This window comes from Choristoneura fumiferana, chromosome 20 (genome assembly GCF_025370935.1).
Source record: "Choristoneura fumiferana chromosome 20, NRCan_CFum_1, whole genome shotgun sequence".
Classification (NCBI taxonomy): Eukaryota; Metazoa; Arthropoda; class Insecta; order Lepidoptera; family Tortricidae; genus Choristoneura; species Choristoneura fumiferana.
The window spans coordinates 12659631-12675539 of NC_133491.1; the positions used below are offsets into that span (position 1 = coordinate 12659631).

Here is a 15909-nt window from a genome sequence, read left to right on the forward strand (position 1 = left end):
ACTGAGGCTGTCATAATTAGCCACATTAGATGTAGGTACTTAAACCTCGTTAAAAAGAAAAGATTTTAAAACCAAAATTTCATGAAAAAACTGTCCAAGTGCTTCGCCGTCATTCCATTGGCAAAATAAATAAAATAAAATCCCAGCCCATAAATGCAGTACGTAGACTCAAGTCACTGTAGCCGAAAACTGCTAGGTATTATTGTTATTATTGGCAAAATATGTCTTGCAAGAAAAAAATAAAAAAATGGTTTGTTTTCAGAGGAATGTAGTACATAGAGATCTGAAGTTGGGTAACATTGTGTTGAATCAGAGAACCGGCCGTATCACCATCACTAACTTCTGTCTCGGGACCCACTTAGGCAGCGACAGGGATTTACTAAAGGACCAAAGGGGTATGTATGACATTACTTATTTTTAACATACTCTTAATAGTTTCACCTACAACCTTATGACAGCTATGTCTAAGCAACTAATGTGTGTTCATGCAGCTCCTCCGCACCGCCTCCACAGAAACCAAACTATAACCACCACTACACTATGCTGACGCGTTTCGCACTCAAACAGAATTCATCATCAGAGCAACACAACCATTCACCATGCCAAATGTTAGTCTAACGAAAAACACACAAAACATTTAAATACCCGAGTACCCACTTTTTTTAAAACAGAGGCCTCATTGTCTAACATATTTGGAATCACAATCGTTTTCACCACTTCTTTCTGTCACACAGCTTAAGACGAGGGTAGAAAGAGATGGATGCGATCGCGAACGTCAGTGCGTTAGATAAAACTGCCTCAGCAGAACTACTACGAAACTCGAACTTCGTATCGTACCGTCCCTCTCGCTCTCGTATTAAATAGTATAAGTGTCAGAGGGACCGCACGACACGAACTTCGAGTTTCGAGTTTCGTAGTAGCCTTGCTGATCACCATTAAAAATCATAAAATCATTATATGTAAGACCTCACGATTGTGAATTTAATAAATGTTTTGGCATATTATCAGTGTCTGTCAGTGTCAGAATCAGAAACGATGATATCTGCAGTAGAACTAAGGTTACCGACATAGCCTGAAGAATTGCGAAACTTAAGTCGCAGTGGGCGGGGCACATTGATCGCAGGACTGATGGCCGAATCTGGCCGATGGGGTCAGAAGGTTCTCGAATGGCGTCCACAGACCGGGAGACGAGCTGTCGGTAGGCGTCCAACAAGATGGAGTGACGACCTGGTTAAGATCTCGGGATCGCGGTGGATGCGGAAAGCACAAGATCGGTCTGAGTGGAGAGCCTTGGGGAGACCTGGACAGCAGTGTACGCCTTTCGGCTGACATGATGATGATGATGATGATCACAGTGTAAAAAGCAGCTGGTCTAAGTAGCTAGTGGTTTATAAACCAACTGGTACTAACTTGTTCATATCGAAAAGTTGAAAAATACTTAGGTTGGGTTAGGCTACAAATTGCGTCAATCGGCCACGCGTAATAGGAGCTCCGCAGAGCGGAGCTCCGTCTATAGGTATAGGTATTAGCGGGCTGTTTTTCCGCAACTCGACGTCTAAGTGCGCCTATTTTGCGTGATTAGGCTGTAGGCACTATTCATGCCAGCCTAGCTCCTGGAGGAAGCCTAGCAGACCCTTCACGTTGCCGGCGACTTCCTGCAGTGACCCCGGTGATCCGAGGTGTAGTGCCCCTGTAGTTCGCCACACCAGAGCATTCCAGAAGGATGTGAGTGGCTGTCTCTTCTGCCTCCATGCATGCTCTGCACAGGGGGCTGTCTGTAACACCTAGATTATGTAAGTGCTTGTTTAGTAAAGCATGACCAGTAAGAGCACCGAACCAGCAGTCGGAGTTGATCCCTCCTAAGTCCGCGAAGCTTGCAGGACAATCCGGGTTGATCGTCGGGAGGGCTTCTCTGGTTTGCCTGCATGTAGCTCCGTCGACTTTGGTTCATAGAATTAACGATGAAAGGAAACCGACTAGGCATTCGGGGAACTTTTTAGACTACTTTCTACTTAGACCTTTTTAGAGACATTTTTACTAACCCATGTTATTTTCTTCCCAGGTTCACCAGCCTACATTTCTCCCGACGTTCTGATGTGCAAGCCCTATTTAGGCAAGCCTTCGGACATGTGGGCGTTAGGTGTAGTGCTTTACACCATGCTGTACGGCCAGTTCCCTTTCTGTGATACCAGCCTCGCACAGCTGTTTAGCAGGATACAGGCTGCCAGTTATAATATACCACCGTGAGTGCATTATAATACCTTTTTTTTTACAAATGTGATGAAAAACATTGTATGTCGCACGGGCGGTACTCGAATTACGAAAATGGACTCATTAAAGCCTTCAGTCTTCGACTTCGAGCTTCTAATAGACTCTCGTTCGTAATTCCTTATTTATCGCCCTTAAGACACAATAGGAGCAATAGGCTAGTATCTTAAAATACTGTTCACTTCTCATGCTCGTAAAGTTCGTATTTATGCTAGATCTAGGCGACATATGGTGACTTTTTATGCTCTTGAGTCTAGTGCATAAAATAAAATCTTCGTCTAAGACCAAGGCAATCAGGTGTAAACAGCCACAAACAAAGAAGTTTCTACATATTCTTTTAGTACCTATTTTTTTTATTAAATTAAAAATCAACCAAATCAATCAACATAGATCAATAAAATTTAAAAAATAAGGAAAAAATGATGAATGATCTGATACACAATTATTTGATCAATTTCTAAGGGCGTACGCTAGCTGGCACTGGTTCACTTCGCGGGGGCACGCCTGCGGGCAGTGGCGTAGCTACAGGAGGGCTAGGCGGGGCTATACAAACTATAAATGACAAATCTGGAGTAAGTACAGTCAAGGGCAAAGATATCGACACGGCCAAAGTTACAAAAATATGTACACACGACTTTATGCACTTAACATTAAGGCCGTGTATACATATTTTTGCAACTTTGGCCGTGTCGATATCTTTGCCCTTGACTGTACGACGAATTCGGAACACGACGAATACGGAACAAACGATTTTAATTGGTTTAGTTGGAGCCCTAGTTTATTTTTTGGCCCAGGCCCTTTGTTTACCATTGCATTTTGCGGATGATACTTCATAATCATAATTGAATTGTCGCGGCAGGTTGGTCGGCTTGGCATTAGGGGATTTAATTCTGTTAATAAGAAATAAAAGTAATATGCAATAAGAATACATAAATACAATACAATTACTTTTATTGTACTCTTTATTGTGTATTGTAATATTCGCGATTGTAACATTTATTGTGTATTTGATAAAGCGCGATTGTAATTTTAATTATTGCATGACTAAACTTTGTTAGATTTAGGAGCCTGCTGTTTGTTTGCATTGCATCGGCCGGTGCTTGCCGTGCGGCTCGGCGCCGGCGCCGGCGCCGGTATGCGGGTGTGCGCGCATCTACCCCTTGGCTAAAATGTCTGCGCCGTGTCCGCGCCGACGCGCATTCCCGGCTGCTGCAATGTAGCTAAGCTACCTACCCATAAATAGTAGCATGTATTTAAGTTTAATTAAAATCTCAATGTAAGTGAAGTTATATATCTTCTTTTGAGAAATAAATATTCTTAAACCTGAAATGTAAAATTCGTCATTCGCAGTTCTGCCCTCCTACTGTTTTAAGCTACACAATAGTATTAATAACTCAAAAGTGACTTTTATTGAGATAGCGCCTTTTGGCTTAGGAGGGCAGAGTTAGTGCTGCTCTTACTATTTTTCAATAGGCGTCTACCCAAAGCGTGCCAGCTAGCGTACGCCCTAAGGATTACTGTGACAGAAATGTATTTTTCACTTCTCATGCTCGTAAAGTTCGTGTTTATGCTGGATCTAGGCGACATAAAATGACTTTTTATGCTCTAGTGCATTAAATAAAATCTTCGTCTAAGACCAAGGTAATCAGGCGTCAACAGCCACAAACAAAGAAGTTTCTATATATTTTTTAAAAATCAATCAAAATAAATCAATAAAACTAAAAATGTATAATTATATAGTAATGCACGAAAAATAAAATGTACATAGTAAGTGAACATTGTTCCACTGTTGTTATTTCATTTCCTCGCCATCGAAGTGAAAAGCAGAGTGTAAAACTCAAGCATTAAACCCATTTTCCCCTTGACATGTCTATCCACCCTCGCCGTAGGCTAGGGTGGCTATATGAACGTCTTGGGTAAAATTACTCGTTTTATGCTCTTGTTGTACAATCTACTATTTACCAGCTTTTATTTATTTTCACCAAGTCAAGTTTCATCAAGTCCCATTGTCTGTCTCTCTGTCTGTAATCAAATCTTGCAATATTCGACCAACTTCCAGTAGTTGGATTGACTTGAAATTTGGTAAACTTATGTAACTTGGGTGTGAATACAATAATCTGGTAGTGACATCCTGGTAGTCCGGCCAGGATCGTCTCCGCAGGACGGAACTCTTCAACGGTTAATGGCATAGACTTGAAATTTGGTATGTAAATATAGTATGGGTGACAATACAAGTACAGTCGACAAAAAGTACAGTAAGCAAAAAAAAGCTTGTATTAAAAATTATTTTTTTACAAAAAACTTTTTTTAATTATTTCAGCGATGGCAACTCCGTACAGGTTTCTGACAACACCGTGTTTTTAATACAAAGACTGCTAGTGAAGGATCCTAAGCACAGATTATTGGCCGATGAGGTGAGTGTTCATCTTTAGGTTTCCGCACGTCAGTCGGCAAAAGCTTAACCCTTATAGGATTTCTGTCGCCTTCTATCTATGCTTATTAATATTAGCATGTTCGTGTTTGTATTTTAAAGTATTGTGTGTCGGTAAAACTACCTTTCATCCGTGGCTCTGCCCACGCGGTAAATTTTGCTAGCAGACGTTTATGTTTTAGTAATTTTGTCTCACAGGAATATTTCACCAGTATTTTTTTTTATTCGACTGGATGGCAAACGAGCGAGTGGGTCTCCTGATGTTAAGAGATCACCACCGCCCATAAACATCTGCAACACCACACCAGGGGTATTTCAGATGCGTTGCCAACCTAAAGGGCTAAGATGGAATACCTCAAGTGCCAGTAATTTCACCGGCTGAAAAGTATCCTATGTCCTAGCCTAGGTCATAGTCTACTTACGTACAAAATTTAATCAAAATCTGCCCAGCTGTCCAGCTGTGTACACGTGATTAAGTAACAAACAAACAGACTTACAAACTTTCACATTTATAATGTTAGTGCGATGTATAAGTCCTGATGGTTCTAGGACCAACAAAGCCACTGTCCGTAAGGGCAGCATTATGCTGATTTGAGACCATTTCGTGATCGTGATACGTATTTTTATTTGTTTATTTTATTTTCTGTAATGTCACGAATAACTGATTCCTTTTATTTTTTTCATTTCTTTACTGGCATTTGGCCGGTTTTTTAATAGCATAATTTGTTACAGGTACTTGACCAACTGTCAAATATTATAGCAACTTCGGTGATCGTCCCGAATTTACCCGATGATTTACAAGTAGTGCCCGAAGTAGTTTTAGAAGAGGAGAAAGAAAAAGACAAGGCTACTGATGAACGTAAACCGGTGACCCCCATCCCGGATAGTGGGGGTGACAGGGTGCAGACAACCAATGTAAGTATACGTTGATAGAGTTACATATATCTTAAAACTGTTACCCAGCCTTTACCCGCGACTCCCGGCTGCGTAGACTTCGCTATCCCGCGTGTACTATGTAATTTTCCGGGATAAACGGTAGCCTATGTCCTCGCTCGGGACTCCAACTATCTCCATACCGAATTTCGTCTAAATCAGTTCAGCGGTTGAAGCGTGAAAAAGTAACGGACAGACAGATAGAGTTACTTTCACATTTATAATATTAGTAGGGATATTGATTTGCAAGTATATCTTTGTAGATTTTTCTTACCACGTTTTCCTTCATTTTGAAGGAAAAAGAGTTCGCTCACCAACGTACTAAAAACTTTGTTTGACAAAAAATTTCCAGGATGAAGTAGGCGTCTACTGCGTCCCGTTACCGGACTTTTTGGCCCTGAACTTCCCCCCCGCCCCGCAGCCCGCACAGTCCGCAGACGTGTTCCCGGCGGAGAGTCAGCGGCAGATCACCGTGCAGAGGATAGGGAGGGACGCGCGGCCGCTCAGCGCCTCGGAAATAGCCAGGTAGTTCAGTCGGAACACGTCTGTTCAACAGTCGCCAGCACCAACATATAAACGCAGTGACGTTTTTTTTTTTTTTACCTTTTTGGAAAAAAAAACATGCAAGAAAACTTGGCACCTATTAATTAATTAGTTTTCTTTAGAAAAGGACAAATTAGTTACCGAGTGTGATAAATCGTCTATCCTTTAGTTGAAATCCAAATATCTTTATTCAATTTGGGATGTAACAAGCAGTTATTATTGTTAGCCTATTCTGTCCCACTGCTGAGCGAAGGCCTCCCCCCAATACTTCCACTGCTCTCTGTCCCCTGCATACAAGGAGCAGTTATGAATGTAAAAAAATCTGTTCAAAAGAAGGCTGGCTGCAAAAATAATTAGGTATTTAAAATATATATTTTCATGATGTATTACGGCTTTACTAATCTTACTATTATAACGGTTACAATCAATAAAAAGTACAACCAGCAAGAAAAGATTTTTAAAATGTAATTCCTAACAAAAACTTATTAATACTCCAGATACCAGCACATGTTCACAAGCAGCCAGCCTCGCGAGCCGCGCGCGGATCCCCCGCGGCAGACGCTCGTGCCGGACGCGGCCCGACCCGAGAACCCCCGGCTGCGCGCCCTGGCGCAACGGATCCCCCGGCTTAACCCCATCGTGGCTAGCACTTCTAATGGCCAAGGTAGTAGTGTAAACTCCAAGTTATTACTACTCTAGATACCAGCCCGTGTTCACAAGCAGCCAGCCTCGCGAGCCACGCTCGGATCCCCCGCGGCAGACGCTCGTGCCGGACGCGGCCCGACCCGAGAACCCCCGGCTGCGCGCCCTGGCGCAACGGATCCCCCGGCTTAACCCCATCGTGGCGAGCACTTCTAATGGCCAAGGTAGTAGTGTAAACTCCAAGTTATTACTACTCTAGATACCAGCCCATGTTCACAAGCACTCAGCCTCGCGAGCCACGCTCGGATCCCCCGCGGCAGACGCTCGTGCCGGACGCGGCCCGACCCGAGAACCCTCGGCTGCGCGCCCTGGCGCAACGGATCCCCCGGCTTAACCCCATCGTGGCGAGCACTTCTAATGGCCAACTACTCTAGATACCAGCCCGTGTTCACAAGCAGCCAGCCTCGCGAGCCACGCTCGGATCCCCCGGGTTAACCCCATCGTGGCGAGCACTTCTAATGGCCAAGGTTGGTAGTCGTGTAAACTCCAACTTATTACTATTCTAGATACCAGCACATGTTACAAGCAGCCAGTCTCGCGAGCCGCTCTCGGATCCCCCGGCTTAACCCGAAGTGCTAGCACTTCTAACGGCAATGTAGTAGTGTAAACTCCAACCTATTACTACTCCAGCTACAAGCACATGTCCATAAGCAGTCAGCCTCGCGAGCCGCGCTCGGATCCCCCGCGGCACTTCTAATGGCCAAGGTAAACTCAAGTAAGGCCAAGGTAAGTAGTGTAAACTCGAATTTATAATACCTTTGACAAGGGCTTATATTAATGTTTCTAATTTGGACTTGAACCTACGCCCCTTTGCTTATTTTATCGCTCAAATTTTATATTTTTAAGCAACTTGCTAGTTTTGCTAGATAAAATTAAATGTCATGCGAATTTACATTATACATATTCAAAATGAAATGAGGGTCACCGGCATAGCCATAGGAAAACGGTATTTGACTATTTTGTATATTTTTTATAAATTAAAACTACGCAATGCCTGTTATCGAATAGAAAAATAATTTTTAAACTACCTTTACAAATAACAAAGTTATAAAGCTTTGAAATTCAAGATTAGACAGAGAAATACATACTAGAGTGTGACGTCACACGCAAGTAGCCCCATACTTGCTGCATAGAGGAAAGCGTTTGAGAAAGAGACAGTACTTATGGAGCCAAAATAAACCTTTCTTTCTTTCTTTCTTTCAATTTTATTGTTATGCCACTTCAACGTTATCCATAAGGTTACCAGAATTATGTATGACCCAGTACTTTACTCTTGTTTTAATCCTTCTCGCTCTTTCTTTACAGGCTCATCGTCGTCCTCGGGCAGTTCCGCCGACTTTCGTGTCATTCCGTGGTCCGAGAGATCGCGCCTACAGTTCGACAGATCCCTAGACCAAGACTACGTTCTGAGGCTGCCTGTTTTGGACCTATCTCGGATCCCCCAGAGTAGAATTATGAACCCTGCCCCCGTCCATACTGTGAATTTAGAAGCAGTTATCAACAATCCTAGACCACCGGCGGATAATAACGAGTTTGACTATAATTAGTGTGTTCGTGTTGATATTTTTTATTGATAAACTTCAATGAGCCTTTTGTTGATGTGTATAACGCTAGATGGCGTTAGTGTGATGTCCGTTTGACGTTTGTGTCAATTTTGGGATTGATTTATAATAGGTAACTAAATTGGCCAATCTCAAGTCTTTTGCTGGGCTGCCCGTCTGGCAGCTCGTCCTCTCTGGCACGTTGTAAAAGCCATCAGATACTTATACACAAACATGCTTATACAGGCTGTTTTAAATCAATCCATTCAATCGTAAACTAAAACATCGACAAAAACTACCTGAGGCTGTATCGTCTAACGTTTCTGAAGCCCACGATCGCAATCAAATGACAGATTTCTCATACAAAAACTGTCATTTGATTGCAATCGCGCAAAAATTGGTCTAGGAATTAAATGCGTGCCAGTTTCGACCTTGATTTTAAACTGAAGATTAAATAGGCAGTTTTCTCCACAGTTACATTACTATAATAAGTAAGTCAAATCATAGAAATATAGGAATATGTGTTGAATCGGTAAATTATAGGAAATATGTAAATAATTAATTGTTAATTTTAACTATGTGGTTGGCTTCTGTTGGAGATTTTTTTATATTTGATAAACTAATACTAGATTGATTTATGAATTTTACTTTTTGAAAATGATTTTATTTTCAATTTTAAGAAGTTTTATAAGTAACCGCTTAGTCAAAATAACAATAGAAACAATAACTAAAACTAAACCTTTATTAAAAAAGAGAGGTGGGCCTCTTGGCTTGGTGCCCATCACGCAGGCAGCATTCCCGCGCTGAACTGCGATTGCGATTCTTTGCGCGAGAAAAGCCGGCGCGAGGGTTGCCTGTTGCCTCCCTTAACCTATTGCTGAGCTCCCTGTGTAGCTCCAGCGCACCCTTACCCCCAGAACCTAGAGTCTCGACGCCGAAAGCAAAGAAATGATATTGGGCGCCGAGACAGCTATATTTTGTGATGGCGTTCCCGGACGTCTGCCGCCGCCCCCGCACGTTTGGTAGTTGCTGGTAGGTAGGACGCCGCCAGGGTGTCTGTACAGGTAGCGTCCCACACCAGAGCACGTCCAGTCTTCCAGGGTATCAACGACATTCCGCCATTTTAGTTATTGTTTCTATTGTTATTTTGTACTACAAATTATTCAATAAATTACTCGAACCGCTTAGTCATATTTTTTTAAAGCAATATGTTGGCACCTTTGATCACAGCATCACAGGCAAAAAAAAAACAGTTGTAACTTATAAAATAATTTTACTCTACTATTCTAAGTAATCTAAACCTTTGTAAATATCTGTAATTAGATATGTATATTACAATGTGCCAAAACAATACAATATTCATGTGATTGTAAATAGGTTTTTTTCACAATTTATTTTTGGTCAGAATGCATCATTTTAATTCAGAAAATTAATCAAGTATCTTTTTTACAATTTCTACATTATTATTATTACTGTGGAGTATTTAGTTATATTACGTGTAAATAAAATATGTATTCTAAGATGATTTTAGGAATCTGTCAATGCAATTATTTTGTATAACTATTACTTATAATTGTTCGTCCATTTCTATAGGGGCCATTCATTTATTACGTAAGACGATTTAGGGGGGGGGGGGGGGGGTCGACCATGTCTTATTTTTTCTTACAAGGGGGTGGGAGGGGGTCTTGATAGTTCTTACGTAAGATCACAAAAAGCCCAAAGTAAGGTTATACTTTGAAAAAGAGCGCGCTCAGATAATAATATGCGTGTAGGTATACGATTTCTCCATGGAAACGTCGCCATCATCGGGTCCGCGCCGCCTGCACTGCACTTCTCGGGAACCCGCTTTTAAACTAGTCACTTGTTTTGTGTAGACAGCACGTCGCTAAATATCCAAACGTGTATTCATTTTTTCCTTTAGATTCTTACGTAATAAATATGACACAGGGGGGGAGGGGGTCGGCCCATTATTATTTGTTCTTACATAGGGGGGGGGGGGTCAAAAACTGGCAAAAATCGTCTTATGTAATAAATGAATGGCCCCATACCTATATCATAAGGTCAGTCCCAATTTACTAACTTTTTCATTAATACTAGAAATAAAAAAATAGATGAACAAAATATATATGTAACGTGTGTATGGTGCATATCATTGATCGAAACAATCGTAACATATATTGGAATTATATCTAATTTTAATGTAAAACTACGAACTAATATGTAATTATTAGTATAAGTATGTTAAAATTAAGGCAGTTATGTTCTAAGTAGTTAAATTTTTGTTATGTGTTAAATACACAAATATACGTGTAGTTAATTATTTCGTGTTTTTATTTTTATTATATCTGCCGTATCTACACAGTATGCCGAAGACACGCGACCGAAGTTTCGCCGCTTATTTTACGCACAAAGTCAAAATATATTTCATTCAAAACAGAAAGTCGGAAAAAATCTCTTTTGAGAACTCGACAAAAAAGTCAACGAGGTATACACAGATTTAAAATATTGTGTAATGACTTACATCACATACGTACGTTTGACGTTTATTACGAAATTGAAAGTGTAGCGACTCCTAGCGCCATCTATTGAGCAAATATAGAAACTAACATGCTGTACCCACGTAGTGGTTATATACTCTTTGGCTGTACCTACCGCGCCATCGAAGTTTCTCAACTCGGACACAATAATAGTACAAGTCAGCGATCAACTACCTAGTAGGTAATAAACCCACTATATTTATCTCTTTTACCTACTGGCACATGATCTCCCTACCTATATTTAGTTTTATTGAGCGAGAAAATAGTCTAAGTATATAAAATATACCTAATCGTTTCCTCGATGACTGTGGGACAATTGGGTAAATTCCTTTGTTTCTGGGGAAATATTGCATACATATGTATTTTTTCTTTTGTTAATTAAATAAAAAAAATACAAAGACGAAGCGCGTCAAATTTTGGGAGTAGGGGGCCTACACATCACGCCATGCTAAAAAGAGTCGCACGGCGTGACGTCACGACGCGGAACTTGGCTCTATATCTTCATCATTTTATTGTTAATGAGGGTTTTCCGACAGGCGAAATATCGCTAGATGGCGTTAGTATCGTGAGGTTGGTTTGACATTTGCGTCGTGTTTGTGATTAGTTTTATAACTAAATGAGACAATCATCGCAAGCAAGTCTGAAACGGGACGCTGTCATCGTTCATCCATCCACCATTACCTCTCATATTTCGTTTTCTAGTTTTTTTTGACAGAGCCATATTTTTGTAAAAATCTAATCTTAGTCTGAAACGTCAAACGGACCTCACGATACTAACGCCATCTAGCGATATTACGTCTGTTGGAAAACCCTCATTGACACAATAAAAATTAGTATTCCAATATTTTCTGATAATCTTAACTGACTGAGAGGGCTAAGATTTTTTTTGAAAATTAGCCCATTGTTTAAAGTGTGGAAAAAAATCAAAAACCTGACTGCCTTAAAAACTAAAAGGAAGAAAATAAGTCTAGTGGTCTAGAACTCTGTCAAGAAGCTCATTTAGGGTTCAAGAGTCGGGACCCATTACCAAGATTTTTTGAGCTGGTTACTATTTGAAGGGTCCCGACTGTTGAACCACTAGACTTATTTTCTTCCTTTTAGTTTTTAAGGCAGTCGGGTTTTTTGATTTTTTAATGTTTTTTATTTTATACTTTTTTGATATTTCTGTGAAAATAGTAGATTAAAAGTAGGTATTATAACCCATATATATTTAGAATGGGCTAATTATTAGCTTTCATTTGATACCCATATTGTTACTATAAAAAATATTTTTTTTTCATTCCTCCGCCAAATTTTTTTTTTTCGCAGACGCTATATTGAAATTTTATATAACCTATTTCACTCCGACAATTATGACGAATCCAATGATACCTCATATGTTAAAATCCGTCTAGCCGTTTAGGCTGCAGCGAGGACCAAAGAACTGGACATACATACATACATACATACATACATACGCTCGAAAAACATAACCCTCCTTTGGGCAGTCGGGTAAAAATACAATCGAATACAACGGGCATTCAAAAAACTAATTTCGTTCCAAAAACAAACAAAACAAAGAAACCCGTCAAGCCAGCGTTCACTCATCTCCGTTCCCAAGTTCTGCAATATGTAGTGAAGCATTAATATTAAAATTAGTTTTCATTTAACCCGGCTTACTCTGACAGGGTCGGGTTTGGACACTGAGAAATTGCACCGCTCTGTGGGAATTTTTAAATGATTTCACTAATATTTTTATACGAGACGCTCCGAGAAAATTCTAGAAAATGGCGCTGAAGGTTTAGTACTGAAACTGCTCTTTTAGCGTTAAGTATTTCTGTTTTTATACAGGTCAGATGCCAGCGAAGCTTGCTTTTTAATAAGGAGGGTTATGGTTTTCGAGCGTAAAGACACAGTAAGTAGCCTATTTTTACAAGATTTTATTTAGTTTCACCTGTCCCGTTGTCTGTCTGTCTGTAATCAAATCTTGCAAGTTAAATTTGACCAACTTCCAGTAGTCAGATTGACTTGAAATTTGGAATACTTATGTAAATCGCGTGACAATACAATAATCTAGTAGTAGTCCAGCCAGGATCGTCTCCGCAGGACGGAACTCTTCAACGGTCTAATAGCATCGACGTGAAATTTCGTATGCAAATGTAGTTTGGGTGACAATGCAAGTACAGTCAACAAAAAGTACAGTCAGCAAAAAAGCTTGTATTAATAATGAAATTTTAGGCTAGGTTATTTCTATTTCTGGATTGGTTTTTACTTTTTAGTTTTTTTCATTTCATTTTATTATTATTATTACACCGATACAATTTTAGTGGGAAGACAAACAAAAAAGCATGAAAAATCAAAATACCTAAACTGCTGTTTTCCGTTGTGTGTTGTTGCTGTGTGTGTTGTGTTTAAACGCAGTACAAATATTATTGACAGAGCATTCAGTCTCATAAGCTCATTGTAAAGTGTAGCATTACACTTAAAATCCCATTTCCCCTCACGGCCTCCGGCTAATCGTACAGCATTTTTACCGTTCCGGTATTATTTTTTATTTACCATACCGTATTATATAACGGGAAAATGTTATTCGCATTTCGCCGTGTGAGGGTATAACGACGGAGAACGTAAATGTGCACAGGTTTGAAAATAATTTACTGATGTATTTTCATATACGAGTATGACGGTTTGGCTAGTTGGCGATATTGGCGTGATTTGGGCGTGACCGTCCCGCTGACGCTTGTCATTTAATACGCGAGTGAAAGGGACGGTGCGATACGAACTTCGATTTTCGAGTTTCGTAGTAGCGTATTAGCCCCTCCGTTTGACAACTTTGACATGTGCTCGCGTTTGCAATGAGGAAATATCGCTAGATGACGTAAGTATCATGTTGTCCGTTTCCGTTACAACTTTGCCTTTTTTTTTTTTTTTTTTTAATAATAATAATTTTATTGTTATAACTGTGTCGTTTACATGTATAGTTTGAGGCCTCCTAGTAGGTAAGTAGGTTACCTGTAGCAGGAGACCCCATTTGCTTGCTAATGACTCATTTTTTAAGCCCCATTTAGGGCCTATTTCACCACGTGTCGACTAACATTAAGTGTCAGATAAAAGTAATGCCATCTTTGTTTATTCGGACAAAACAAACAGAGACGGCATCACTGATATCCGTCACTTAAAGTTAGTCGACAAGTGGTGAAACAGGCCCTTAGACTATTTAAGAACTCGTATACAAGTTGCATTACATCGCTGACTATGAGGGACAATGAATTCAGTTGATCAAACAAATACCGCAATGCAGTGAAACTTACATACAAGTCTTGCAATCACAAACGCGACACAATAATTGTAGTAATTCGGCTTGATTTTTAATTCTACACTCGTTTTATACTTGCCAGTTACGCTCTGCTGTTTTAGAAGAAAATCAAAAATGACAGAAAAACGACCAGTATTAAAAATTATTTCAATAATAGGGATGTTGACTCCACCAATCAACTGACGTACTTTTTATGAGCTGTCAAAACACAATTCTCCCATATAGTTTGAATGGAAATAGCAACATATGACGTCACTTGTTCGCCATCAACTAACTAGTTATTTATTTGTTTTAAAGCAACAAAAAATCAAATTTTGCAGAATCGAAAATTAATCTGGTTTTCAGGGCTAAAATAAAGCGATGTTTTACTGGAGTCGTGTCTTTATTTAACTAAACCTTGTAGGCATAGGTTGGAGATAAACATACCTTTTATGGATATTCCTTTATGGGAGTGAACCCGCGAGTGTAGGCTAGTATTTTATATGTAGATACGTTGGAACAGTTTCGTACTATAGGCGCTCCGACATTAGCATATTAGGCGGCGCCCGAGGCGGCAGATTCGGAGATGTTCTCTTTTGTCAGCGATATTGTACAGGGTGCTGCCGATAATAAAAACTACAGGAAATTGCGTGCGTCAAGTGTGGGGTTCTTGCCAAACGCACTGCGGTTAGGATGTAAGTTCATTTTACTTTTTCGGGTCTGTATTATTAAAAAGAAATCATAGGCACTACTAGGCACTGCGTACCCAAAACCATCATAGGAGAAATAAGAATAAAATTACCTGCAAAAGTTAGTGGAATCCCAACAAAAACATGCTGCAGAAAATGTACTAAGTCTCGATTGAAATGGTTTGCTCATAGAAATTATTGAAATCGCAGAAGGAGCCAGAGGCCGTATTGCCTAATGTTTTTGACGCTCACGATCGTAATCAAATAACAGTTTTTGTATGCGAAATTGCGAAATCTGTCTTTTGATTGCGATCGTTAGTGTCAGAAACGTTAGGAAATACGGCCTCAGGTCTAGAAGATATTAGAAAAAGAGTAACTTTGGCCAAAAGCCGTCTCCAAAAAAATTATAACGTACAGCGTCGCTTTTTTATACTACCAGAACAAGAAACTGGAGGAGTCGTAACCGCATTAGATATGAAACAAAAAAAAACATCACCCTTACTGCAAAGTTTTACGAATGAAAGATTACGCGAGGCAGGCTCCCGACGAAATATATCACGCGAATGTCATCAAGCCATACATTATTTATTGCTACCTGCTCGTAATAACACAATCTTCTATTGTTATACGTGATTTTATTTTCCAATAGAAACTGTATTATCATTTTGGATTGTGTCGCACTCGCAACTAGTACATACTAAATATTACTTAATTTTTTCGTAATGGCTACGGAACCCTACTTCGGGCGTGTCCGACACGCTCTTAGCCGGTTTTTTTTGTAATTTGTTTATAAACTCATTTTATTTGTTTAAATGAAATTTAAGTGAACTAAAGCATACCTATTATTTCCATTCGCTGCGGCCGGTACGTAAAGCCGAGCTAAGGAATTGCAAGAAAAATCTTGCAAGTTGCAGGCCGTAAAGCCAACGAGTTTGTAGTGGTCAATCGAGCGCCGCAATGTAATGCAACTTGCAACGATTTTTCTTGCAAG

The 15909-nt window shown here is 40.0% G+C and overlaps 1 protein-coding gene across 2 annotated transcripts; it reads left to right on the top strand.

The window, feature by feature from the left end:
• Positions 1–47: 47 nt before the first annotated feature.
• Positions 48–10054, top strand: LOC141439333 (uncharacterized). Of its 2 annotated transcripts, none has more exons than XM_074103618.1 (7): positions 48–395; positions 2063–2243; positions 4589–4682; positions 5432–5614; positions 5985–6157; positions 6673–6842; positions 8183–10054. In XM_074103618.1, the coding sequence occupies exons 1-7, from the start codon at positions 248–250 to the stop codon at positions 8422–8424; spliced, it is 1191 nt and encodes a 396-aa protein (XP_073959719.1). In that variant the 5' UTR covers positions 48–247; the 3' UTR covers positions 8425–10054. The 2 variants fall into 2 exon arrangements, with proteins under 2 accessions (XP_073959719.1, XP_073959720.1); XM_074103619.1 differs by having other exon boundaries at positions 6673–6839.
• The last annotated feature ends 5855 nt before the right edge of the window (positions 10055–15909 follow it).